The 27,809-nt window shown below is 38.4% G+C and overlaps 2 protein-coding genes across 9 annotated transcripts in view; one reads left to right on the top strand and one right to left on the bottom strand.

Annotated features, from left to right (window-relative positions):
- The window catches only part of ARL13B (ARF like GTPase 13B), a 45,695-nt gene that overhangs the window by 6,842 nt on the left and 11,044 nt on the right, over positions 1–27,809 (top strand). For 4 of the 6 annotated variants that reach the window (XM_071564253.1, XM_071564222.1, XM_071564262.1 and 1 more), the window contains exons 3-5: positions 374–440; positions 3,229–3,478; positions 24,717–24,822. In XM_071564253.1, coding sequence (XP_071420354.1) covers positions 374–440; positions 3,229–3,478; positions 24,717–24,822 — 423 coding nt within the window. Of the gene's footprint in view, positions 1–369; positions 441–3,228; positions 3,479–24,716; positions 24,823–27,809 lie in introns of all 6 variants that reach the window. The other 2 variants (XM_071564270.1, XM_071564232.1) reach the window with 1 other exon arrangement.
- On the bottom strand, positions 10,087–21,250 carry STX19 (syntaxin 19). 3 transcript variants are annotated; one of them, XM_071573111.1, is made up of 2 exons: positions 21,002–21,250; positions 10,087–11,430 (listed from the first exon to the last, which is right to left on the bottom strand). In XM_071573111.1, exon 2 carries the CDS (start codon positions 11,325–11,327, stop codon positions 10,452–10,454), a length of 876 nt encoding a protein of 291 aa, XP_071429212.1. In that variant the 5' UTR covers positions 11,328–11,430; positions 21,002–21,250; the 3' UTR covers positions 10,087–10,451. The 3 variants fall into 3 exon arrangements, 2 of the variants coding, with proteins under 2 accessions (XP_071429212.1, XP_071429220.1); XM_071573119.1 differs by lacking the exon at positions 21,002–21,250 and adding an exon at positions 13,182–13,308; XR_011699355.1 differs by lacking the exon at positions 10,087–11,430 and adding an exon at positions 13,962–14,113.

Here is a 27,809-nt window from a genome sequence, read left to right as displayed (position 1 = left end):
AATTACAGGAATCATTAAAGGACCCTGATCACGCCAACTAAAATTTACAGTAGCGTGAAATTAAATTTCAGCAGGCAATACAAGTTGAAAGGAAAATCATTGTCTCATGTGAAACTTAAACTACAATATTAGACTTGTCATTTCATACCTTGTTCTGCTGTTCTGCCTAATCAGATGGTTTGACATATTGAACACCAGATACACAGTTGTAACAATGCCTGCTCCTTGATATTTTGGTACCTCTTATTTCTGCTGCTTGGTGGTAGATTTTCCATGCATGTATTAAGAAATATAATAAAATAAATTATGTCTAGCTAGAGCTAAAAAAATAAGATTTTAAATCTCTTTTTTTTTTTAATCCTTATGGAGGAAGGTGACACTAATAATGGTGGGTCTTGATAATGCTGGTAAAACTGCTACAGTCCGAGGAATTCAAGGAGGTAAGAATTAATTTATTATCTAAATGGAGCACCAAGAGAGTATCATTCCTAATTTTCAATGATGAAAAGTCCAAAAAGACCAAATGTTCAGAGTGCTTTGATGTCCTTTGAGTTGACCTCTATATTGTTGACTGTGCCAAGTGCTAAATTGCAACAAAATTTGGTCTGGATTCTTATTTAAATTTCATGAGCAAGGAGGGTGTTTTTTGACTGGAGTGGGTCTTCAGTACTTCAATAAAATGCTGAAGGAACATTCTAACTACAAGCAAGCTGTTGGTGTCCATCAGTTGATTTAAATGAAAATAAGTGTAACACAAAAACTCTGAAGGCTGTGTACCAAATTCTATTTAATAATTTGAATTAATGCTATGATACAAAATATTCTGGTTAATGCTGTGTTTCAGATCTTGGTGTACATTAGAGAAATCAATGGATTTCATTCTTTTCTTTTTTTCCTTTTGTGTGTGTGCTGAAGTTGCTTTCAGATGACCACCCAATAATGTGCATACATCAGTAAACTTCATCTTAAAAGCAGTGCTTTAAGTGTAACAATGATTAAAAGGTTCTAAAGAAGCAAATTCCATATGTGTGTATAATAACATTAAGGATGGTTCTGGTAATACACTTATTTTTTATCATTATTTATCATCAGAAAAGCACTGGAGTCAGTGCCTAGAAAATTATCAGGAAGAGACCATCCAATGACACATTACAAGCAGGATATAATTTGAGATAAAACTTGTGCTTAGGAAAACAAAATTTCTCTGTGGGATTTCTTCACACACACACTTTGTAAATAACTTTCATCTTGTGCAATAACAAGACTGTACTTGTGGTGTTTTGGCAGCCTTGGAGACTCCACCTCAACTTGCTGTTTACTTGTGTTGTGTTATGTAAGAAAGCAGGAATAAGAAAAATATTCTCTCATATTCCTGAATACTTGCCCTGAAAACATGAGTCTTTAGTTGTTTAGTCCTTACATGAGTCTTTAGTTGTTTAGTCCTTACATGAGTCTTTAGTTGTTTAGTCCTTACATGAGTCTTTAGTTGTTTAGTCCTTACATGAGTCTTTAGTTGTTTAGTCCTTACATGAGTCTTTAGTTATTTAGTCCTTACATGAGTCTTTAGTTATTTAGCCTTTTCATGAGTCTTTAGTTATTTAGTCTTTGCATAAGTCTTTAGTTATTTAGCCTTTACATGAGTCTTTAGTTATTTAGCCTTCCATTCTATTTCAACTTTTATATCTTTATTAGCTAAATATGACAGTTATTGCTAGAAGTCCTGTTTTTCTGGGATAAAAATGAAATAAAGATGGATATTTCTGAAGGGAAACTCAAGGAAAATATAGTTCTGATTTCTGTGCCTGTTTCCCTGGGCTTAAATAGTCACCTTAGAAAGAAGTTATTTTTTTTTCCTTAGCAGGGCTTGCAGAGAGGAGAACCTTCAGTTAGACCTCAGAATGGATCAGACCAATATCTTTGGCTGTGCATCAGCCAGAGGAAACTCAGCTGTTTTTGTTTTTTGCTAAAGCCCAGCTGTCAAGTCTCAGTTTGTTGCACTCTGGCTAATTCAGCATTGGCCAGGATGGATCTGCAGCTTCTGTGGCACCTCCTGTTCTGACATTGAGGGCTGTTTGTTATCAGGGACCTCCCTGCTCAGAAGGACCAGATGTTTCAGTAACGTCCCCTCACCTTCAACACCAACAACCTTCACCTTTAACAAACCCTCACGTTCACATTGTTGGCTCTTGTAAGAGCAAACACTTACGGCTCACAGTGCAAAAAATTCTTCAGAATAAAATCTGCTGAGTTTCAGAGCTGTAATTTTTCACAAATGGGGTCCAGGACCCTTCTCTTGCTCACCCTGTTCTGGCCAAGGGGTCTGTTCTGAATCTCAGCTGTGTTAAGGGCAGCAGAAGGTTGATGGGGATTGAGCTCTTCAGACCTCAGTGCTCTTGGCTATGGCTGCATTTTTTTCATTCTCAACAAACTGAATTTTACATCTTTCTCCTTCTTTTTGCTTTCCAAGCTGCATAAAACAGTTGCAGATATCCAATTAACTCACCCCTGCAGAGACAGCTGAGTGGGATGAGGCAAAGTAAATCTTTGCCCTCAGGAAAGGCAGACAGTGAGCAAGAGCTTTAGATATAAAGCTACAGTAGTTATAGCATATGGTAAAACAGAAAATAAAAATAAACAAAGGCTGAAACCTGTTCTTGAATAGAGTGAAGTACTTTGCATCTCAGAACATGGTTTTAGTCACTTCATCTCAGGCCTTGGTTGGTTTGACCTTTTGAAGTTGTTTTGGCAACCATGAAGGACTAAGAATAAATTTGGCAGAGCACAAGGTTTCCCAGGTCATGATGCATTAACTGTTTTGCTTGTTTTCCTTCTCAAACTTGTGTTTATACAAATGCTGTGTAACTGTTCAGATGGGAGCACTGGTGGGGAGGGGAGGAAAGAGAAAGTGGCAGTGCCCTGAACCCCACTGCAATGTAATTGTAATGTTAAATATTAAAAACTGCATTTTTGGCTCCTTTCTTTTTTCCAGACTCCCTGTATCCCCCTGCTCCAGTGCTCCTATCTAAATTAATGTAAAGTAACTGTTGAAATTCTAGTGTTAAAGTTACCTGAGGAGAGGAAAAATCTTTAAAAAAAGGGGAAAAAAATGGTTTGCAATGTGGTGCCATTTAAGAAGGAAGTTTCACTCCACGTTCTCAAAACATGAATTTTGCTGCTCAATATAAATTCCTCTTTAAACTGAAAGGTTTCTTCTCTAAACTCTGACAGAGTCTCCTGAAGATGTGGCTCCCACAGTGGGGTTTTCCAAAATAGATCTCAAACAGGGGCGCTTTGAAGTCACCATCTTTGATTTGGGAGGTGGGAAACGAATTCGGAATATCTGGAGGAATTACTACGCTGAGTCCTACGGTGTGATATTTGTCGTGGATTCCAGTGATGTTGCAAGAATGGAAGAAACAAAGCAAGCCATGATAGAAGTGTTGAACAGCCCTAAGATCTCAGGAAAACCCGTGTTAGTGTAAGTAGTGTAATAAATGTTCTCCTAATGATCTGAAATGTGGGAAATCTCCACCTTCTAAGAACCATTTATGTTTAGTATGAACATAAAGTACCCTGATACTGCTGTAACTTTATCACTGAGCAATATTACAATTAATTTTATGGTATTTATGAAGTATTTATTTTTGCTAATCTCATCTCATGGTAGTGAACAAAGCCTTTTCTTTCCCTTCCTTTTCCCTCTGTAGTATCTGGTGATAGACTGAATGCATTCACTACATCTGACTTTAGAACTTCTTTAATCCTTCTCAGGGATATTTATTTGTCTTCTCTTTCATTAGCTGTGGAAATATAATGAGGTGGGATTTTTTTAATGCTTTAAAATTACTTGAAATGACAGACTTTACAACTTTGGCATGACAACAGGATGTAAAAATATTGTTACTATTTAGGCTTACATCAATTACCTAAATTGTAAATAGTTGATTATATTCAGCAGTACTAGTAGTGTCTCAGCAATAAATGTCTTGTTCACTTAACACATGGTGGTGCTGCTGACACATGATCAACAAAACCTCATTAAAGAAAGTTTAATAGTGTTTTATAGTTTAATAGTTATAGTTTATAATTTAATAGTGAATTTTAGTAGTGCTTTTCCTCTGCTTGATAGATTTTGTAAAGTATTGGGAATAACATGTCTTAGTAAATTCAGCCACACCAAAGGCCTGTGATAACAAATACCCCTTTGAAGTAGAAAAAACCCCAAACCTCTCAAAGTTTAAAATGGTTTATAAGCACAATATCTTCATGCCTGGTGGACATAAGACCTCCATAATGCATTAATTAATTATTTATTAATTCTGTTCTGTGGCATGAACTTTTTTCCCTGAAGTCCTTAAAACTAAAAAAATGAAACTGCATCAAAAGCAGGATAAAAGAAATGGCAGATTTCCGAATTTGTGCTGAAATTTGGCCTTTTTCAGTATTTCCTTCTTTTAAGGATGTCCAGATTTTGTTTGTGGTTTTCTGTTGGGGTTTTTTTTGTTGTTTGGTTACTTGATTTGATTTGTTTCTTTTTTAATAATGAGATACTTGGTGTCCACATAGCAACAACTTCACTAATGTCTTGCTAAGTTTTTTTATTAGTGCATTTTAGTCTCTATGTGTGTCTGAAGGCCAGAATTCACTGAAAACGAGAAAGGAACTTCTGAGTATTAAATCTAGGAAAGTTTCAGTTGCTTGAAGTAATTCCCTCTTCTCCCATGCTCTTTCAGTAGAGAGCACAATCTGTTTTTCATAGAATCACCTTTCCTAGACTGCTGTTGTAATTTCATGCCAGAGGAGAGAGACTCCTCTGTGATTTCCACGCTCCACGTGAGTGTCTCTGGTCTGGGCCACTGCTTTGCCACTGCTTTCCTTCAGTACTTGGAATATAAAAGTAGAAGCAGAAAAACTGGTATAATTTGTTTATTCTCTGCTGTCTGTAAGTCACAGATCTCTCCACTATGTTTTCTGTAGGCTTACATACAAAGAACTTATTAACTACCAATTATCATCATAATATTAGAGCCTAAATAATAGAACCTGAACCTTTTTTTGTTTTTTTCTTTTCATTTGTGTGTGTACCTCAAAAGGACAGAATCACCTTTTTCTTTTGCATTGATGAGCTTTCATCTCGCTGGACAAAACTAATGTTGCCAAGTTGGATAGATTAAAAAAATCTTTGGTAACTTTTGAAATAAACCCTTGCTCGTGAGACAAATTCATGTTATTTGTGGAGAAATGTTCCAGTTATCAGATTATCAATACCATATTTTTGTCTGTGCTCTGTAATATTTTCCTTTTTAGTAGATAAAACTTGGAAAGGAGTTGTACTGAAGTGGTGACAATGGAAATGGGGCAGGAATTTGCATCTGGACAAGAATTCTGATCTGTCAGAGTTTGTTCCACATTTTCCTTTGTACCATGGACTAGCTCAGCAAATAAACTTCAAACAGAAATAGCATTCCCTGTGAGGCAAATGAATATGTAGAATTTTCCTCCTATTTTAGTTGTTCCTGGTGTTAAGAACATGAGGATTTGGCTTAAGAAGAGATCTGCTGTTGAATGCTTTTAGAAAATTTGTTCTTCAGTCGTGATTCCAAAAGGAAACAATTTGTATGACTCTGTGTGGGGTTGACAGTGTGTGTGCTCTCCTAAGGTCTGAGGTGACTGGTGAGTGCATGCTTAAGGACCAGAGAGCCACCTGTAGAATGTGGATGCCTTGTACCCAGTAGGATCTCTCCATCTATGTGAGGTGAACCAGTGACCAACAGTGTGCTGGCAGGTTGGATACAGGAGTAGGTAAAAGTGAAGCTGTTACTGGAAATCAAGTCCTTTGTCTTGGGTGAGCCTTCTGATCCCACTGCAGCCTGAGCTGTCTCTGCCTCCTCTGACCACCACAAAGCTGTTCTACATTACCCCGACAAAGTGTGACCCCAATAACTCTGTACTACTGAATGAACACATTCTCTGATATACTCACCTTTTCTGACATGCTCTGACCTCTCTCACTGGTTGCTGAACTCCTGCCTTCTTTCTCCTTCCTTTTCATCTTTCAGCATTTCCTTTCTGGTGCCACAAGTGGGGCACTTGCCTGTCTGTTGCCCTTGAGGTGAAGGGAATTAATTAAAACTAGTTTTGGTCTTTGTCTTCTACTCATATGAATTTAGAAAAGGTCAGTGGTACCATTTTTGGAGGAGACAAGTGTCCTTTCAAAAGTGGTTTAAAAATAGAGTGGGGGGAAAAGCCTTTTTCTACTTAGGTAAGCAGATTTTGGTGGGATGTTACAGGTGAAATACATGCTGAATCATGGAGTTCCTTTTTTATGAATCATGAAGTTCAAGATACTTCCTTTTTTATCTTCAGAAGTTTAAAAAAGAGAATAACATAACCTCATTTAGAAAACTGAGAAAAAGATAGTTTTATCTATAACTAAGGGATCTGGTTCATTAGAGTTAAAACATCTCTGATAGTAACAATTAAATAAAAGCACTCTCCAGCTGTTTGCTGTTTTTCCCTTGCTCTATATATTCATTCAGTGCTCTGTAGATTCTGGTTTGAGATTTTCTTATTTGGTGATGTGGAGTTGGAGTTTTTTTTAAAAAAAAAACAACAACAAAAATACTCCAAAACCCCTAAACATACTTGAACAGCAATACACTTAATGGTCACCAGGAAAAGCTTGGGAGTCTTTTGACACACAGTTCTAATGAAAGTAGACCAATTAAACATTTTTTTTTCATTTTGAACAGCACAGGAATTACATAGTTTGTCACATGCAGCCCTCAAGACACTGGGGTCAAGTCTAGTGTGGATGTGACCAGTCCTCTCCAGAAGGGAATCTCCAAAAACTCTGTGCCCCAAACTATGCCTGGATTCATGTCCACCCCTCTGTCCTGGGGCAGCACTTTCTCTCTGAACTCTCCCCAAAGACAGTGTAGTTATAATTTGTCACCCAGCTGAGTAACTGAGTTATTGTGTGTGTGGAATAAGGCAGGGAGGAGAAGTGGGAGAATAACTTTGGATTTGTTGTCCAGTTAGGACTGTGACATGTACAGTAAAATGTCATAATGTATAGGGAGGTGTGAAAATGGGGCCCTCAGTTCTTTCATGAAGGATGTGGAAAGTGATATCCACAACAAACACTTCAAAATCTTTTCTGTAGAAGAGGCCCTTGAAAAATGTGAGATTCACAGACTGTTCTGATTTGGAACGGACCCACAAGGATCATCGAGTCCAGGTCTTAAGTCAATGGCCCACATAGGGGAGTGTCTTATGGTGGAAAAAGTAACTTTTTTTTTGTAGAGTTAGAAACCTGTGTTTTTTTAAATGCTAGCTTTCCCCAGTAAATACTCTGTTTCTATTATTTCTTTGAGTAGTAGCATATTTCCACAGAATAATTTTCCTATTTTGTTTTACGTCTGCCAAAACAAGCAACAGTCCTTTCTGAAAAGCACTGGGAATTGATGCCAGTTTACCTGCACCCTTTTTTAGGTGTCTTCCTGTCCATAATCAGCTTTATCCTGTGAGTAAAGTCCCACTGTGAGCTGCCATGGGTAGATGGGTCTGATTTCACAATGAGGAACAGGATCCATTACCAAAGAGTTTGAGAGAGAATCTTCATTGCAGAGTAGAGTTGGAGTCACTGGCCCACCCTTCCTTTTGCTGTCTTGTCTTTTCCCATCCCAATTAACTCCATTATGCTTTAATCCCTGAGTATCCTGTGCTTGTGGCAACTCTGCTTTTTTCTAGGGGTAAGAAGACACACTTGACAGAAGAAAAGTGAAGGGCAACACAATTTTGGTGCTGTTCCTCCCTGATAAAGCAGAGGATGGATAGTGAGTCTAATCCAGGGAGAAGCAGAGGCCCAACACCCCCAGGAGGGAATTGGCTGAACTGTGCAATGTGGGCATGAAACTGTAATAATCTTACAGAAATATGGGAATATAAGAAACAGGATGTTCAGTGTGATATTTGCTTCAAATTTGACTGGTTCTGTGGCATCTTGTTATCTATCACTGCCCATGGAGGTATCACAGTATCATTTTCAGGCACTTTTCCTAAAGTGCTGATGGTATTGGCTGTTACTGACTCTTAGTACCAATACCCTGAAGATGTTAAACTTTTTATTAGTCATTTTTCTTACTGTTCAGTGCTGTCACCTAATTTGTGTTTGCTGTGCTCATCTAGGCCACGTTCAACACTCAAGTGCTTCAGGAATCATTCAGTCTGTTATTTAGGGGGTCCTAGAGTTGTGGAAATGAGTCCATACAGTTCTTAAATTCATGGGGAAATTCTCCTTTCAGCATCCTCAAGACTTACATAGGTATTCAAGTTTCAATTTTCTTCACTTACAATTTTTCTTTTTGTCCTGTGTTTTGTCAGAAAGGAATATACAGACTTCATAGTATTTAGACAAATACTATTTTCTTGTTCTTTTTTTAGGAGTTAGCTGTGTGTGTTTATTGGGGTTTTTGTTTTGGTTGTTTGGGATTTTTATGTTGACATGGAACACATGGAAGAGAAAATTCAAGTCCGTGTGCTATGGCTGATATTTTTATTCTAGAGAAATTGTGGCCAGGTACTTTTTTTTAAGTAGAAAACTACTTTCTACCTGTTATTTTGGTGCTAAGGGATTACAGCTATTAATATTTCATGTTTTTTAGTAGAACACTCAGAGCTCTGCTTTAATTTGTTTGCTCTTCTGTATAATTATGTCACTAACAAAAGCACTGGAAAGTTTCATGGTTACTGCAGAACTTCTGCTGTTAAAAATTTTGAATGATCAATATCAGATTCTCATGATTTCAATGTAAGTCTTAGTTAATACTATTTATTTTCAATTATCAGCACCTCATGTTAAGAAAAATCTTTCCACAAGTCCCTCTGGTTTCTCACTTCCCAGTTCTTCTCCAGTGTGTTTTGTGTCTCTTTTTTGCCTGTTTCTAACCAAATATACCCCTGAGAACTACTTGAATTGGTCACTTTTGTGTAGACTTTTGTACTGTATCATACACAGTGGTATTGATTCTGACTTTGCACAGCACAAAGCAGGTCAGAAATACATTTCTGATTTGGTGCTTGGTTTTAGTGTGGCTTTTTTTTTAATTCCTTTTTGGAAATAACTTTTTTGACTCAGCTGCATTTTTTTCTGTTAAATTGCTTTAGAAAGCTATTTCTCATTCAGTTCCAAAAGGAGTTGGGTACAGGGTAGAAGTGAAGAAACTAAGGGAGAAATCTTGCTGCCTAAGTAATAAAGTGGGAAAATAATAGAACAAGGCTCTTCTCAGGGATGTGTGGTAGGATGAGAAGTGGTGGACCAGAGTTGCAACCAGGAAACTGTCTTGATTTGAGCAAAAATTGGAGCAAGAGTACAGTCTGGAGGTCCCCCAGAATTCCCTTCCAACCTAAACTAAATAATTCTTGGTCTGGAGGTCCCCCAGAAGTTCCTTCCAACCTAAACTAAATAATTCTTGGTCTGGAGGTCCCCCAGAAGTTCCTTCCAACCTAAACTAAATAATTCTTGGTCTGGAGGTCCCCCCCAAAGTTTCTTCCAACCTAAACTAAATAATTCTCTGGTTCTAGATTTTTTTTTAATAAAGATGGAGTTCTATTGTTCTATTATAATATTTCTTTAATTTTTGTGCTGGCAAAAGTGAGACTGCAGATGTGTCTGTGTATTTAGATAGGACAGGCAGCAATAAGGAAATGCCTCATCAATGTGTGATAAAATATCATATTCCACCATCCTTACCTTGGAGGAGTCTGCCTACAAGGCAATAATTGAATAACTGGGCTGTAGTTGAATATTGTGAATATCTCTGTGTCAGTTTCTTAATGCTTTGCTTCTCAGCAAGCTGCTAAGTGGGTAAGTAAAAACCTTTTCCTATAGAGGTAGTTTTGAAACACTCCAGGTAAATGTCTTCTGACTTCATAGTTTGGTTTAGGCATCACATTCTGGGTTGTTCCTAATGCTGTCTGCTTTCTGTGTAGTTTGGTTTTGTAGAATTCCAGATTTCTAGGAGAAAAAAACCCCCTTAGAATTAGAATAAAGTAAATACAAGTGCTAAAAAAACCACAAGGCAATTAAAAATACCAATTATTATTTTGTGAAAAGTAACCAAGCCATTAGTATGAATTCTCTCTTTGAGATTAACAATGTTTTCAGTGCTTCCCAACAGCACAGGTAGTTTGTTGCCACATTGTTTTAGTTTGAGTCAGAAGGAAAAAGTGGCACTTCTGTGCTTTGATCCTTCCCCCCAGTTCAGGTGTTTCTGTGAGAACCATAAAATTCTTCACATTCTTCTAAAAACAGACCCAGTTTTTCCTGAGAGCTCTGTTGAAGGGAAGATGGGAATTAAAATGAAGCCAAGGAGGGATCCTGAGGCTGATCTCCAAGATGGGTTTGCTGTGTAGGAACCATTGACGTTCCCAGCAGTTCCTTCCCTCTGTCACTGGCAGCATGGACAGCACCAGCAGCAAATTGCTCTGCAAGGGTTTCTCCTGCGATACCTGACTGCAAGCCCGAATTTTTCCTTAGATACTTGAGTGTATTCTTGAGTGTTGTTCATACTGATTTCGATGTTGTTGATCATCTCCCCTTGCTCCTCCACCAGCACCGAGATCTGGATAAAAAGTTCTTTAATGTCTTTGATCTGGTTCTCCAAACTGACGAGTTCCTTGTGTCTCTGTTCGATCTCAGAAAGCTGAGCTTTGGTGATTTTGACTTCAGTGAGGAGATTCTCATTGAAAATCTCCCATTTCCCTTGTTGGAGCATGTCATTGACTTCTTCCTCAGAGACCTCTTTTCCAGCTACTTCGAGCTGGCGGACGATGAACCTCCTGCACTTCTCCTGCTTGGCAGTGATGGCCTCGTTGTAGGAGAGCATGGCGTGCAGGTACCGGTGGGACAGGAAGGCGTGCTGGGCAGCCAGAATTCTCACTGTGGCTCCTGAGGGCCCATGCTCATTTTCAGCTTTTTTCACCGTTTTTGACAGTTCATCCAAACATTTCCTGATGTGCTCTGCTTGAAGTTTGATTTCTCTCGCTACGTTGGATTCCTTTTTAAGAACACTGAATCTCCTCATTGAAGACACAAGGCTTTTTTGTTGTTGGCTGAATTTATTAACTTCTTCCACCAGATTATTGATTTCATTCTGAAGCTTCTGGATTTCGTGCAAGTGCCTTTCAGTTATGGGTTCTTTTTCATAAATAATGGCCTGCTGTTCAAACTCCTGCTCCTCTTCCTGTACAGTTGCACTGTTGTTTTCTCCAGCTGCCTGTAGCTCCTTAGCCCTCAATTTAAACTCTTGCAGTCGGTCTCTCATGGCTTTTGTGTTCAGGGAGTTTTTCCTGGGCTGTTTTTTTTTCCCCTTCTTGCAGCACAGGAAGTTAACTCCAGTACCTCATTTGTTTGTTTGTTTTGTTTCACTGTAATTAAAATATAACAACAATGTTAGCAGTTGTGTGTGTACATGAAAAGCAGCTTTGGAGATCAGAGCACAAAAGTAAAAGTAGCACTGGATTGGAAGTGGGGGGTGTTCTGAACAAATGTGTGAGATGGGTGGTGTCAGTGCACTCCCTCATTTATTCCAGGCTCCTGAGGACTTTTATCATAACCATCCTCAGATGGGGATGGTTAACAGGCTCTCCTCATCTTCTTCCCTATGGTTTTTTTTCCCACATACAGGGATTTGTACCCCAAGCCCATTTCTGTGGGTGGAGTGCAGGACTTAGACCAGTGAAGAACATGATGTGTGGAGAGGACTTTTTATTTTGGGAAGAGAGGAGCAATTCAGGTTCTTATTTTATCATAATACTTTATCTGATGAAAATCAATCAACCTTTAAATCTTTTTGGAAATAGAAGAGAATCTACTGTTCCATTTTTTGATTCTCTGAAGGAAACAGAAACTTCAGTTTTTGAGGTTATGGGGCAGACTGTCTAACAATCAGAGTCCTGGCATGAACGAGCTACTTTAGGCTGTCAATTTAGCACCACTGTAAAACCTTTCTCCATATTCCTTGTGTGGGGAGCTGTAAACAGCAGTTAACTCTACAACAAAACAGAACAACAGAACTCTCACAATTTAAAAACTAATAATTTAGCTTGAAAACAAATTACTTTTTATGTTTGAGTTTTTGTGGAGGTGAATCCATATCACTAATGTTGCAGCATGAAGATTTTCTAAGCCTTTTTTTGAATTACTGTCTTCTATTCTTACATTGTAAGTCCAGTCTTCATAAAATTAATGCCAATGTGTGTTGTGCACCATAGTGGGATACAATTCAATACTGTTTCTTATGTACTAGAAAGTGTTTTTATTCTCTGACTGCTGTGTAAGCTTTACTGAAAATATAATTAAGGGAAAGTTTCCATTGTGCATGTTGTAGAAAATGTCTAAGTTCAACTATTTCTAATTCTAGGGAAGAAAGTATTTTTCTCAAACTCTACATGAATTATTTCCTTGGACTGTGATCAAGAATGGAAAATTTCAGTAAGAAGTAAAATGTTCAGGACTAGAAATTTATGGGATTTTTTACTTGGGGGCTTCTGGTTAAATCAAATATGTGTCTTCCAAAGGGCTGCTCAAGCAGTTAAACAGCACAGTATCTTTTGGCTTTTTTTTTTGAGGTTTCAGTGCAGTCTTTGGAATGACTTACAAGCGCAATTCTTCTTAAACTGATTCTAAAGATTTATTTTTTTTTTATTAAGCAAATGTATTTCTTTATAGTATCCAAAAGGACTGATTTGTGATAACTACAAAGGATCAATCCAGTAACCTGTCAGTATTTTGTTGTATTTTAAATGATACTGCTGTGGTATCTCTGCTCCCTGTGTGTATTTAAAGTCCCTGAGTACATTATTGCATAATATAAGTCATGGAGTTGAACAGTGTGAGCACATCTTCACAGACTTGAATGTGCTGAAAAACAAAGCTTGAAATGCTTCAGAGGTCAATCATGGGACAGAATGTTGATATTCTACCCGTGTGGATTTCCCTTGCTGCTTTTTTTTTTCCTTAATCTCTGTGTTTGAATTTAGTGTTTGTTGATTCAAGAGAATCCAAAAGTCCTGACAGTCATGAGAAGTTACATCAATGTGCTTGTGGTCAGAAAACCTTGCAAGGTACTTATTGGAGAGTGTTATTTTGGGGTGGGGAAAATGCAACACGTACTCACTTCATTACAGTAAAGCCTCTTCATTGGTGACCCTTGTGTGTATCTCCCCACAGCACAAGGCAGGCAATTCCTTCAAGATAACATTCCTTAGGAATGTTTCAGAGCTGCCTGGCACCACTGAGGCTGCTGCAGGGAGAGCTCAGTCTGGGCCCTGTGAAAGGAATCAGGAGTGCCAAGGAGGCTGCAGAGAAGTGACCTGAAAATGTTTCACTGGAGCCCAACACATCTGTTGACCCATGGTAGTTTAGCATGGCTTGGCAAACCAGTGATTAAAGGCATGTTCTAAGGGCACATTAATGTTTGTGGTGTGAAGTGGCAAGACTTTCTTGTATCTAAGAATCATAGAATAGAATCATAGAATAGAATCATAAAAGTGATTGGGTTGAAAAAGACCTCTGAGATCATCAAGTCCAACCCTTGGTCCGACTCCAGTCCCTTTACCAGATCATGGCACTCAGGGCCACGGCCAAGCTCAGTTGAAAAACCTCCAGGGATGGGGAATCCACCCCCTCTCTGGGCAGCCCATTCCAATGCCTGAGCACTCTCTCTGGAATGAATTTTTTTCTGCTCTCCAACTTCAATTTCCCCTGGCAGAGCTTGAGCCCATCGTGCCCCCTTGTCCTATTGCTGAGTGCCTGGGAGAAGAGACCAACCCCCACCTGGCCAGAACTTCCCTTCAGGCAGTTCCAGACAGTGATGACAGTGATGAGAAAAGGCAGGTAATTGCTGAAAAGCTCTAAACCAAACCCACAGTCATCCAGTTATTCCTTCAGACCAAAATACAGTGTCTCAAAATGGCAACTACCTGTTTTTCACATCTGTGATTTGAGAGTTAAACACTGCAACACATACTGGGCTTTATCTGCAGTTTGTGTTTCCATTAACCGTTGACATCTGCTTTTCAATGTTGAGGTGCATTGGTCTTCAAATCACTGGGGGCATGGGGGGAAGGAAAGGACAGAATTGCAAATCTCTAAATATAAATCCTCAAATATCAAACTTGCAAAAAAGTAAACAGAAAATACTTAATATTTTGTTTAAACATTGGTCTCACAAAAGAATGGAATGCAGGCAATTGAACTTTAGTTTCATATCTCATATTCTGTCAAGTTTGCCTTCAAAACCTGCCAATAAATGTGGTTGATTATACTGGCAACTGAAACACATGCTGGTTTCAAATAAATAAGGATGTCTTCATGACAGAGATAACCTTGGAAATTGTTTGCTTGGCTTCTTGAGTGTTCCACAACCAGCTTTGTTCATACACAGAGTCCTTGGTTTTGTCCTGTGTGTTTGTGTCTATGGATAGGGGCACGTCAGGCTGTTCTTTTGATCGAGATGAAAGATCCATTTTCTTGAAGTTTTTGTCAATAAAGGCAGAATGTCCCTATTCTTTTAGACTAAAGTAAACAGAATATGTGGACTGAAAGCAATCCAATGACTTAATGTGTCCCTATATTAAAAAAAACCAAAAACAAACAAACAAAATACCAAACAAAAAAACCCAACCAAAACTAAAGGAAAACAAAACAAAAAAACCCCCAAGATTTAAAAAGATTATACTTCTGCAGTGATAAAGTAGCACATCCTCATCAGACTTTCTGTTCATCAGAGGCTGGAAAATTTGGGTTAAAACAGCCAAGAGACCAACTGCAGTAAAGCCAAAGTAAATCAGTAAATGGAAAAGTATTTGCTTGTTGAAGCATTTGCTTGTTAAATATATCTTTAAATTATTGGCTATATTTAGAAGTGGCTCTAAATGTTCTTAGACTTAGAAATCTGAAGAGCATTGGTGAGGTTTGCCCACGTTTCTGGCCAGTCCTCAGTCATAAGTGCCACTTGTGTCATCTTTTATCTGAACTGCTGCTGATGAGGAAACCTCATGTTTGGAGTTGAATCAGAGGCTGGGCCTGGTGGGAAAGTCTTTATAAAGACAGTTACCTCAGCACACTGACTGGGGGAATAATAGACCCTGAGAGCTGCACCACCATTATTATCTGATGATAAAGTATGTCCTAAATTCAAATACAATGAATTTGATGGAAATGAAAATTTTTGTATTATCTTCTATTTTTTAAGAGAAAAAAAAAGTCAAGTTGAAAGGTCCATTTGCTTAATTGCAAAGCTTCCACACAGAATATTCTTCCACCTGTCACATTTATAAATAAAAAGGGAACCTACGTCCAGAAATGAGATTTGGGCTGCCTTAAGTTAAAAGATATAATTGGATATGTGAGGAAGTTAAGCTGCTCATGTGGAACTCTCTTTACTGTTGTAATTAGATATAATGGCTTAATTTTTGGTTTTGCTGGATTTTTGCAAGTTCTTCACCACCCCCCAATTTACCAATATCTCCTGTTTCTTTTAATTTAATCATTTTGTCCACTATTCCTTGGTTATTTGGTACCTTTATTAAAATGCTTGACACAAAAGGCTCTGCTTATATTTGATGTTTGATACAAAAGGATTGGTTTATTTTCCTGTCCCATCGTTATGAGTCAATTAAGGGCACTGGGTACAGGATATTTTCAGGCAGCATGTCCCAGAGGAATTTCAGATTACATGTAATCTTAACATTTTTCTTTATTCATTGCCAAGCTGCAGTGAAGTTTCATTGTAGTTATATGGTGGTAAAACAAACCCATGTAATCTTTGAGCACAATGGCTATGAATGGTGTTTGGAGTCATATTCTGGTCTGGAAGCTGATACTGATTAAATGTCTTAAGTTAGCAGCAAAAATATTAGACACAGATACCATTTAAGTGCATATAGTTTAAAATACTTTGAGGAGTCTTTGGGGAAAACAAGTGTCTGGAGTTGAAATTTAGTTTGCTCCAAAGGCTGTTTTTTTTCATATATTCTCACAAGAAATGGAGGCACTTTGATGGGGTTTGGAGTCTTGTCCTGTTATTCAACAATATATCTGAAGTAATATCCTACTTTAAGGATATCTTGCTACAAGTTATATCTATTTTCTCCTTTGTTTAAAAAGTTTCCTTTAACTTAAATCCTTGGCTTAAGCATGTTTGTTTACAAAGTATTACCAGACTCAAGGTGGTTGGATGAAAATATCCTCTTAAAGCATCTCTGGTTTAAGATAAGTCCTTAGAAAAACATACTTAAAAATAGTTGGAAGTTCAAGTTCTGTTTGTGGGAAGAGCGGGAGCGGTTCAAGAAGAAAGCACCAAAGGCAGAGACCTTGCCCGGCGTAAAAATATGCCATAAGTGAGGTGATGGTGCAAAATCAGTAACATTTTCAGCAGAGGGGATTTAAGTGCCTCATTCTGAATATTGAAAAATACAAAAATGCAAATATAATTTGTATTTGTCAGCCTTTATCTTTGGGAAGTAACCTTGAACACTTGCAGGGATGGGGCATCTACAACTCTCTCTAGGCAGCCTGTTCTGGAGCTTCACCATCCTCACAACAGAGAATTTAGTCCTAACATGTGATCTAAATCTCCTTTCTTTCAGTTTAAAACAGTTCAACCTTGTCTAGTCACCATTTACCTGTATTAAAAACTGCCCTAAGGCTTCCCGGTGTGCAGGAGCACAGAAATGCTACATTTGAAGCAAGGTAGCTTGGGAATTCTCTAATTAGTGTGAAATGCATCATGAGAGCTGGAAAAATGTTGGTATTGGGTAAAAACCAATATAAATAATATAAAAAATATATAAGTAATAAATAATATAATAATAATGCAGGCTTGAGTATTCAAGGAGTTGATAAAGTGTGTAAAAATTAGTCCAAAGTTGCTGGCAAGTGCCACCAAATCATGGAGTAAGTTCTGCAAGGGGGGAAACAGACCTTAGTTACTTAAAATAATTCAGATATTCTTGGGCCTTTGGCCATAAATGTGTAACACACTCATGTTGTAGGAGATGGAGCTGCCTTGTGTAGGTTGTGTGGAGCTTCATGGAATGGGAAAGAATCCTCAGAGAGAAGGGAATAATACAAGGTATAAATCTTAGTGGGGTGGGAAGAAAACAGCAGTTGGTGAATCACCTGTAATGACAACCTTCTATACCTTCAAAATCTCTACAACTCTTCATACTTCTCTTGTGTCCCAATTAAAAAATGGAGGGATTTTTTGGTAGGGTATGAAGTATTTGGTGCAAAGATGCAGTGAATCAGTGGCAACACTGAGATTGTTGGAGTTTTGAGACCCTTTATGATTGTGTGGCTGCAGATGGGGAGAACTTGAGGAGAAGCATCTGCTGCCATTTGCACGTCTGGAGGCAGCAGTTCTCGTGTTCCCTGCTGGTGCTCTGGGTGAGGGAAGATGATTTCTCACTTTGCAAATCAGTTTCTTTTCTGTAAAGGGTGAGAGAATGGAGTATCCTCTGATTAAAAGCAAAACTGAAGAACTTACTTCATGTTTTGATGGTGACCTTTTCACCTGTTTAATGAGATTTACTGTCAGTAATGCTCTTTGAGTCCTCAGAAATGAGCAACAGAGAGAAATAAATGTATTATAAATTCATTATTATAATTTATAATTATATACCTTATATCTAAATATATGTTTTATCACAGAATTGATTGGATTGGAAAGCACCTCCGAGATCATCATCAAGTCCGTCAAGATAGTATATATTTATTATATAATCTTAATTACAGATAAATTGTAGATATCTGGTTTTATTTGTGTATTTCCATCAAGAATAAGACTAGAAATCAGCACCTTCACTTAATTAGCTGGTGCAGATGTGATGGCCACTTATAGGTCACAGCAATCCAGAAAAAAAATCATCATCTCCTCTGCCAAAAGATCACATAATTAAGGTCCAAATATGGATAGAATTTAAAGCAGTATTTGAAAATGAAACAGGGGCAAGAGAAAGGGCTGCAACAGGGTAGAGGGCAGGTGAAATTCTTTAATAGGATATATCATTTGAATTCCTAGTTAACAGCTTTGTATTGCTCCAACTGGTTTGAGATTTTTATTCTGCTGACAGTAGAATTGCAGACTCAAAGTTTTTCCTGTACAACATCCCACCTACTTTCCATTCCCGTTTCATATCTGTCAGACCACAGAGCTGTGAATCACAGCCTTGGAACTCACCTGTAAGAAACGTAAGGATTTCCAGGCAGGGTTTTTTTAAAAAAAAAAAAAGGCAATTTGACTGTACTTTGTTTGCCTGGGTATTGATATTACAAGAGGAAATAGAGTATAAGAAAATGTTTACAATTTTTTTTAATCTTGTCCAAAAATACATGGCAACATCATTTATTGTCTTTTTTTTGTAATTACACATGTGGAAGCTGAAAATAATGTGCTTTATGTAAGGCCAGACTTATCTTTGGATGCAGTTTATTTGACCAAAAGGTGTGATTTAACTGACTTTCTGTGTTCAGAAATGTCTCCAGTAAATAGGAATGTAGTTCAGACCTATGGGAATAATGAGGCCACTTTATAAAATGAATCTAATTACAATTGTTGACATCTTTGTGACCACTTCAAAAGGTAATACAAGAATGAAGTTGCCTGGAGATACTATGAATAGGATGAGTGTAGCATCTTACTTTTAAGTGTTCTCTTATTTAAATGTGACCTGGAGGAGCTGTCTGGGAAAGGTGGAAACAGAGAAATGTCTCCTATAGCTCCTGCAACTGCATCAAAGCAAACTCTTAATTGCAGGTAATTTTATACCACTTTATTCACCATTTCTTCATTATGGCTTACCCTAATATTCAAAGGATTGCTTTGCATAGGAATCGAAGGCATGAAAAAAGAGAAATGAGGTAAGGCTGTTTATTTGAGAAAGAGCCACCTGCCAATCAGTAAAGAGTTACTGATGGCTTGTTGTCAGCAATCCAGAAGGGGCAGGGGCTTGGACTGCTACAGACAACTTGGTTTTTGGTCTGTTAACACTCTTTATTTGGAAGGCCATCTGCAAAAACTCTGCTGGAAGAGCAGGCTCAGAATTTAATCTCAAGGGAGCCTCATGGTCTCCATGGCCCTGAAACTTTTGCCCTGTTCTCCTCTCTGTTTACTTGCTAAAAATATAAAGAATTTTGTCTTCTGTGACTTCCTCAAAAGGCTCATGAACTGCCAGTAAGTGAAGAAGAAAGAGCAAGCCAAACAATGTGGCAAACTGACATCTTTGTGCATGTTTGTGGATCAGGAGTTTGGCTTTCATGGATGTTAACACAAGCAAAGCATAAAGACTAACACAAGTTTTCATGCTGTGTCTGCTGAGGCCTCCCTTCTCTAGGATAAAACATCCTTCTGGTTGCTGTCCACAGGATTGCCCAAGAAAAAATTAATAGATGAGAGATAAAATTTCTGAAGGGAGAAAAGGTAGAACAGCATTTTTTAAATAGAAGATTGACTGTGGAGTGAAGAATAGGGCATTGTTCTTTGCTGTGTGTAGACTGCTGTTAAATTCAAAGGTTCTGTCTTTGTTTCCCCAGGAATTGTAACTCTGTCCCTCAAAGCTGCAGCAGCTTGAAGTAGCCTTAAAGACTAATGATCTTAGATAAATCATTCTCATAAAGATGCATTGTCCTAAAATTGCTTTTAATCATGTGGATAGTTCTGATACTGTGATATTTTGACTTTAGGGATGCTTTGCTTTTCATTTTGGTGGCCACCATGGAGATCTGACCTAGAATTTTAGGTTTGTGATCACAGATTCTGATGAAACTTAACCCCAAAGCAGCACATCTGAGGCATTTTTACAGATTTCCCCTCCCCAAGGGTGTTCCCACTACAGTATTTACTGTTCAGTGATACTGTATGAGAATCCCACAAAGTGGAGAGAACTTGATGAGTTGGAAGAGTATTTAAAAAGACACTCCAAGTCTGCAAAACAAGAAAACAAACATATCCCCTCAGACAAAATACCCTCTTGCCACAAAAACCCTTTCTGTGAGGATTCTTGCACTTCTGATGAAAGCTCAGGTAAAACTGTGTCCATTTCATAATGGATTTTTTCACCAGATCTTTGGTATTGTGAACTTTAATACTGATTTGTTTCTTGGTTGTTTTTTTTTTTGTTTGGTTGTTTTTTTGTTTTTGTTTGGTTTTGGGTTTGTTTTGGGGTTTGTTTGTTTTTCCTCTTTGCTCAGTAATTTATTTTTTATGACCAGTTCAAGGAACTTACATAGTTTGCATTCAGATTTTGTTTTTCTCTGGCATGTCTTCTGTCTGAGAGAAATACTGTCCCTGAGCTGTGGATGTCCCTTGTGCCAATGCACACATACACTCCCTTTCCACATTGTTTCCAGTCACTCTTAAAGTTCAAAAGCTCTCTTAGCTGCTTAGAAAAATCCTCCTTGATGTCAAAGCAGTAGGTGCCTACTTTGTCTTTATTTCCTACATGAGGTAAGTTTGGTACACTGAGACAATTCCAAATATACTTTGTGAAATTGAAAGCAAGCCAAGCATGGCTTTATATCTGAAAGCTTCTTACTCAGCAAACTTAACATGATAAACCAGCAGACTCTCCTGTGCTTTCAAGTATGTTGTGATATATCCCTGCTCCAGGTTTTTAAACATGAAAAATTGCTATATATGAAGTTTAACTGACTTGGAAAATTAAAATCAAGGTCTATCCCTTAAGATAACTCTGATGAATTCCCTAAGGAAGGTATTTTTATGCATAAAACTTGCCTCACAACCTGCTGTTCCCGTGCATGAGCAGCAGAGCTCTGAGAGTATAATCACCCCCAGAAAACCTAATTCTCTGCTAGGTACACATACATTATTTGTATGTCTTGACACTTAAGCACATTTCCATTCTAAACCCCACTGCACAGCCTTTTTCAGATATTTGCAACTTTATAAATATTAAGGGAGAGAAAATTATTTACCTCTGAATCCCGTGCTGGTGGTTTCCTGTATTATCCCTTACAGAGGAACTCCTGAGGTTAAACTTCAGTATAATCTGAGAAACATTTTTCTGAATGTTTCCCACAGTAATGTGGCTTGAGTGACATCCTGTTAAGTATTTTCTTCATTGCTTCTAATTCCTATATAGTTGTTCAAGTGTTCATCCTCAGGAGTGAGAGGGAGAAGCTTGACTTCTGCAGCTGCAGTAGGCAGGCAAATTGATTACTTTCTACTTGGGGAATCTGGTTCTGCCTGTTTGAGAGCCAGCCTTGCTGGGGGTGGATCAGTGTTGGGACTGCCCAGCAGCAGGCAGGGCCTTGGAGCAGCTCCCTGGATACAGGTCTGGCAGCTGGAAGTGGAATCATAGAAGGGATTGGGTTGGAAAAGACCTCCGAGATCATCAAGTCCAACCCTTGGTCCAACTCCAGTCCCTTTACCAGATCATGGCACTCAGTGCCACGGCCAAGCTCAGTTGAAAAACCTCCAGGGATGGGGAATCCACCCCCTCTCTGGGCAGCCCATTCCAATGCCTGAGCACTCTCTCTGCAAAGAATTGTTTTCTGCTCTCCAACTTCAATATGCCCTGGCAGAGCTTGAGCCCATCGTGCCCCCTTGTCCTATTGCTGAGTGCCTGGAGCAGTGCCCACCTCTGAAGCACAAGTGGAAGTGCAGGGCTTGCTTTCTCCTGCACCAAAACCTGAAGGGAAAAGTAAGCCAGGGGAGATGGATCTAATAGTGGATAAAGGGGCAAAAAGCCTTTTGCTGCAGTATCTTAAAAGTATTTTAACTCCATTTATGAGTCTGAAGTGTGCAGTAATGTATGACCTGAGCAGACCCTGAGATCAGCTCAGTTGGTTAAAACTTGGCTGTAATAATGCCAAGGTCATGGGTTCAATCCCCTCTGTGGGCCATTGACTGAAGAGTTGAACTCGATGATCCTTGTGGGTCCCTTCCAACTCAGAATAGTCTGGGGTTCTGTGACCCACTGCACTCCCAGGGGAGCATTAGGTGGAGGCAGCTCTTTTGGATGTGCTGCTTTTCCACACATAACACTTTAGCCATGATTTTTGAGTGCAGCCACTATTGCTGCAGAGAAGATGGAAACCAATTGACCAGAAAGACAAATATGACGCCTTTCAAGGTGTTAGAGGGTAAAAATCAGCAACTCCTGGAAGCTGTGGGATGTTATTGTCACACTGACACTGAGCTATGCAGCTCCCCAGCATTGCATTCTGCTTCAGCTGTGCTTTGTGGAGTGTGCAGGCCAATAACACAGTGCAGAGTTATTTACTCTTCAGGTGAGACAGAAATAAGCTGTGGCAGCAAACACTGGTCAGAAATATTTACTTCAATCAGATCTAGATGAATTGACAGCATTGCTGAGGAAGGCTTTGTGAGACTGAAGGATTTTCAGACTGTAACAAAGATAAGGGGAGGGGGGAAATGGAGATAATTGTTTCCAATCTTTTAATTACTTTCCTTAGCTTTCTTGAATTTCAGTTCAATTTTTCCCTAGTTAACCTGTTTCATAGCTAAATAATGAGAGGACACTTGTTCCAGCTGGTTGGTGAGAATAAACAGTGCCAGAGTGTCTTAATCATATTGAAAATGTCATGGATTCTGTGTCTGTATTCACAGGGAATCTCTGCAGGGAATCATAGGATGGATTGGGTTGGAAAAGACCTCCGAGATCATCAAGTCCAACTCCAGTCCCTTTACCAGATCATGGCACTCATACCAAGTGTTGTAGAAGTCCTCTCTTTGAGAAGTGGGAACAGGGTATCAAAGGAGGGGCACAGAGAAGGGTTTTATGTTCTTCTTAGCTCTGCAGGCAAGTCAGTGAAGTTCTGATTATCAGGAGGGTGTAGGGATGGTATCCCCAGGATGATGATAAATAAGTGAACCACTTGGACCATAAATAGTTAAGAATGATGAAGGTTGAGAGAGACTGGACATTTGAGAAGCTGCTTTTCTGTGATGTCCTTTATAAACAAACTTGTGGAAAAGAAAGATGAAAGATTAGATAATGAATCATGATGGTAATGGTGGCAAGGAATGTTTTTCTGAGCTGTAGATGCACTACAGCTTTTTTTCTAATGTTTTTCTAATGTCCCTAAGCTAAGAACTCTCTAGGGAGTAAAATAATTAAGAATTGAAGCTCTCATACTGCAGTTCTGGAAAATGGGGAAGAATAAGGTCTTAGTTCAAACTGAAGGGCCAACAAGTTCTGCCAACTGTGGAGTGAATTGTTACCATTGTCCCTTCCCAGCAAGGATTATGGTAAATCCAGAGTACAAGCTTTGGCCTAATGATCCCTAAAAACTGTTTGAGTTAATGATGATGACTTGAGATTCCAGAAGGAAGGCTGTGGTAACTGGTCCCAAAACCTGCCATTGAGTTCATGGAAGTCAAATATTTGTCTTCTTATCAAGAAAGTTAAATCAGAATTCTCACGTAATTAAAATGTTGCTAAATTTCAGAACAATGATATTTTCATGGATTTCCTTTATGAGAGAGAAGCAAGTGCAATTTTCCAAGTCCCTAATGCCATGCAATAGTCCTTGCAGCTTTTGCACTTAGTTTGGATTATTGCTGTTGTAGAAAGTGCAAAATAAGATTGTGTTGTGTTTTCACACTCCCAAATGAATGTCTGTCTTCTGGAGTCCTCTTGGCCACCATATATCTAAGAAATATGACAATGATGGCACTTCCTAAGTCCTGTGGGGAGAGGCTGAGGGAGCTGGGGGTGTTTAGCCTGAAGAAGAGGAGGCTCAGAGGTGACCTCAGCACTGTCTGGAACTCCCTGAAGGGAAGTTCTGGCCAGGTGGGGGTTGGTCTCTTCTCCCAGGCACTCAGCAATAGGACAAGGGGGCACGATGGGCTCAAGCTCTGCCAGGGGAAATTGAAGTTGGAGATCAGAAAAAAACTTCTTTGCAGACAGAGTGCTCAGGCATTGGAATGGGCTGCCCAGAGAGGGGGTGGATTTCCCATCCCTGGAGGTTTTTCAAGTGAGCTTGGCCGTGGCACTGAGTGCCATGATCTGGTAAAGGGACTGGAGTTGGACCAAGGGTTGGACTTGATGATCTCGGAGGTCTTTTCCAACCCAATCTATTCTATGATTCTGATTCATCTTACAGAACCTTGTTTTGTGAGCTATGTGGGGTTTTTTGCTTCCTGCTATTTAATAAAGTATGGTTTTAGAGCCATTCCTCCACGTTCCTCCCTCTGAGCTTGGTTTTACTTGGGAAGAGAAAGTTCAGGACATGACATAGTAAGTTTTTTGGCGTTAGGGAGAATACTTGGTAGTAGGGCAGACCTGAGATGATCATGATTATGGTTTGGGAAGTTACCAAGTTCTGAGCTTTCATCCAGTGACTCCAAGAGATTGTGCTGTGTAACTTCAGATGTAAAACAGGATGTTCTTTTCCATCCATCTTCTTGCTTTTAGATATAACTGATTTCGCTATAAATAATTAAGTGATTACAAAGTACCTCAGTGATTATTTCATTTTAATATCTCATGAAAATGCTGAATGGACTAAGTAGATATTTTATTAAGTAGAAAAATAATAAATTAAAGCTGAAACAAGGCATTTTTTCTTTCCTTTCTCACTCTTCCCTTTGTTCCTACTCCTGGAGATGTGAGAATCTCTCTTGTGTCAGGGTGCTAAGTGTTTGTTTTCCTCTTTTCTCTAGGCTGGCAAACAAGCAGGACAGAGAAGGAGCTCTGTCAGAAGCAGATGTCATCGAGTCCTTGTCTCTGGAAAGGCTTGTCAATGAGCACAAGTGTCTCTGTCAAATTGTAGGTATATTTTAACACGTTTCATTTTCTAACATACATGTAAAGCTTCCAGCAAAGGAGGGGATTGTGCCACAGGGTGTAAAACTGAAACTAAACCCCTGCAATCCCAGCAAAGATGCAGTACCTGTGTCTGCTCTGCAAGTTCACCTTGATGTTCTGCTTTTACCTCTGTGGAAGAAACGTTTACAATGGGGAGCCTCAAAATGTAGTTCTGCTCTGTTCTGAAACCATGTAAGAAAATTAAGTTACTGATGTGGTTTAAAACTTGTATAATTGAACAGCAAGTTTAGTATTCCAGCTTTCTAAACAGAAACAGAAAAGGAATTTGCCTATGTTGACACTCAGGAGGGATCACTGCCCAGATGTGATATTTGTCTTGGTTCTTTTCATGGCTAAAATCATCATTTAGCCTGAGTCAACATCTGATAAAGAGTAAGAACTTAATCTAATTCCTGGGACATCTGTTTTCCAGCACAGTAGTCATGAAAGAGCACTACTAGAGCTAGTTGATAGTTAGTAATTTGTCCCAAAATAACTGCATTTAAGATGTAGCATTCACAGCAAGAATGTTTAAAAAAAAAAACAACAACCAAACCCAACAATAAATCATTGAGATGGGGAGTGGGTTGAGAGCCATAACGAGAAATCTTTATGAAAACTAATAACTACTGGAAAAATTATCTGAAATACTGGCTAAGTTAGTAGTCCCTGAAGTTTTCTTTAAGCTTTTGCTTTAATCTACCAGTTTCTTAGTTAACTATTTGTGGGATTTGCTTTTATTTAGAATTCCTCTGATTGCAATAAGAAACATTTTAAAAGATATTGAGAGTTATGCTCTTATTAACCAAAATAAGAAAGCAGTTCTACAAAACCTTTTCAGCTGGTATTTGGGGTTTAGAATTTAAAAATGCTTTTAATTCCTTGGGGAGATTTACAAAATTCAGAGAATAACAGATATTGCTGTTATTTTCTCTAGAAGGCTGAGTTATAGCAGGGTGTGTTCTTTATGTCATGACTCTTGGAGTGCTTTTCTTCAGTCAGTGCACTTTGCACTAGGCACATGTAGCAATCCTAAAAATCAAAATTGGCACCTTGTTTTTCCAAGGAACTTCTGTGACAAAATTATTCCCTTGAAAAATGCTATCAGTACAAAAGACCTGACAGATAGGAGTGTGTTTTCCCAATACTTTGGAATTACTTAGTTTATGACACATTCCAGTTAAATGCTGCCCTTGTTCTCCATTTGAATCTTGGGTGTAATCAAGAAAGAAACTGGATCACATACTCTAAGGCTCATTTTAGCTGAAAGCAGCTGAGACTATTTCATTCTGAAATGGGCAATTCTTTATTAAGCTCATTGAAGGTCAACACAATCTCAAATTACTTCCATATGATGACTCATGTGGTGAATTTGAGCAGGGGCCTTGTGACACAAGATTTAAATAAAATTAGACGAGAACCAAAAAGCTTTTTGTTGATTCTGATTATTCTTCTTAATTTAAATTTTCCCCTGAAATATTAAAGCAATAGAAGGGTTAATTTGTCTCATTCTCACACAGTTCTTCTTTTTCTTTTTTAATATGTCTGTATATTCTGTATTTCTAATTTTCTCTCTTACTGAATGAAAGCAGCCATAATCTTGCTGCAAACTGAGAAGAAAATTGTTCTGGTTCTGACTGTTGTTTTATCTTAGTTTTCTTGAAAAAAAAGGGTATTTTTGCTACCTCTTCCTGACTGGGTTCTGTTAGAGAGTATTATGGTATTCCATAATGAACAGCACTCACATTTAAATCTTAATTTAGACAAAGTAGGAATGTATTAAACTGCAACATGGGTTTGGCTCTCTGGGGAAACAGAACAGATCAGAATTATTTCTGTTGTGAATAGTACACACCATATATGACTATGGTGCCATTTCAATGCTTGTCAGATGAACAGGCAGCACTGAGGATTTTTCAGGTGTTGGCATTGGAGAATTAGTCTTCTTTAATCTTCATTCATGAACACAAATCCTGAATGCAATTGGTGTGAAATCTCTACATGTCATAGCTGGGTCCATTTGATTGTTACAGAATGTTTTAAAAGACCCCAAAACTCCAAAGAATTCTGGAAAGCAGTTCTGAAGAGATCCTGAGAGGTCATCTGGTCCTTTCCATGTTCTAAGCCTGAGTCAGGCCCTGTGTCTTATGTCCCAGTTAAAGCCCATTATAATTGTCCTCCTGATGTGGAATATGAAGAGTAAATTATTCTTTTCATATTTTCAGTTGCACCTTGTGTTTTTGAAGGCTTTTTCATCTCAGAACAACTCTTGTTCCTTCAATGTTTTCTTACCCAGATGTGTTTTCCAGCTTTCTCTGCTTTTATTCACTGTCTCCTCTTGATTTCTTTCCAGTCAATCCATTTCCTGGAATTATTGCATCCAAGCTAAATGAAGTATTTCAAACTATTTTCTCAATGGGTTTTGCTCTTCCAACAGATTTGCCTTGATCATGTTTCCCTCACTTGCTGATGAGAATATAAAGACAAAAAGTTCTATTCCAGTTGAGATGTGACACCTGTTTTGATGTAGAAAACTGAATTTCTTTGATGGCTTTTCTGACAATTCCGCAGTAGATTTTATTTATCCCCAAGCTGCTGATGAACAAGTCGTGCTTTTCTTTCATGAACTGAAGCAAAGCTGAATCTCCTGCATCTCATTTTTTCCATTTTACTGGATAAATACAACATGGACTATTTATAAAACAGCAGCAAACCAGACCATACATATTTTGGGTTGGTAAAATATATTTCTATATGGATGTGTTCAGAAACAGGTGTGTAAATACACACATAAAACAGGTGTATATGTTAAACCTGTGTGTATTTGTAACAGGTAAATATATATATAGGCAGGTATAGACATGCACATGTTTTTCTGTGCAGTGTTCCAGTCTTTTTTTTAAATGAAACTGGAAATAATGGAATTTGGTAGAACTAATGTGATTTTT

The sequence above is a fragment of the Pithys albifrons genome, chromosome 1 (genome assembly GCF_047495875.1).
Source record: "Pithys albifrons albifrons isolate INPA30051 chromosome 1, PitAlb_v1, whole genome shotgun sequence".
In the NCBI taxonomy this organism is placed as follows: Eukaryota; Metazoa; Chordata; class Aves; order Passeriformes; family Thamnophilidae; genus Pithys; species Pithys albifrons.
Note: the sequence above shows the minus strand (reverse complement) of the source record. Positions and strands in the feature narration are given on the sequence as shown.

What these genes read in the sequence shown, in the direction of transcription:
- STX19 (XM_071573111.1), bottom strand. Translation starts at nt 11,327, where the DNA reads ATGAGAGACCGACTGCAAGAGTTTAAATTGAGGGCTAAGGAGCTACAG.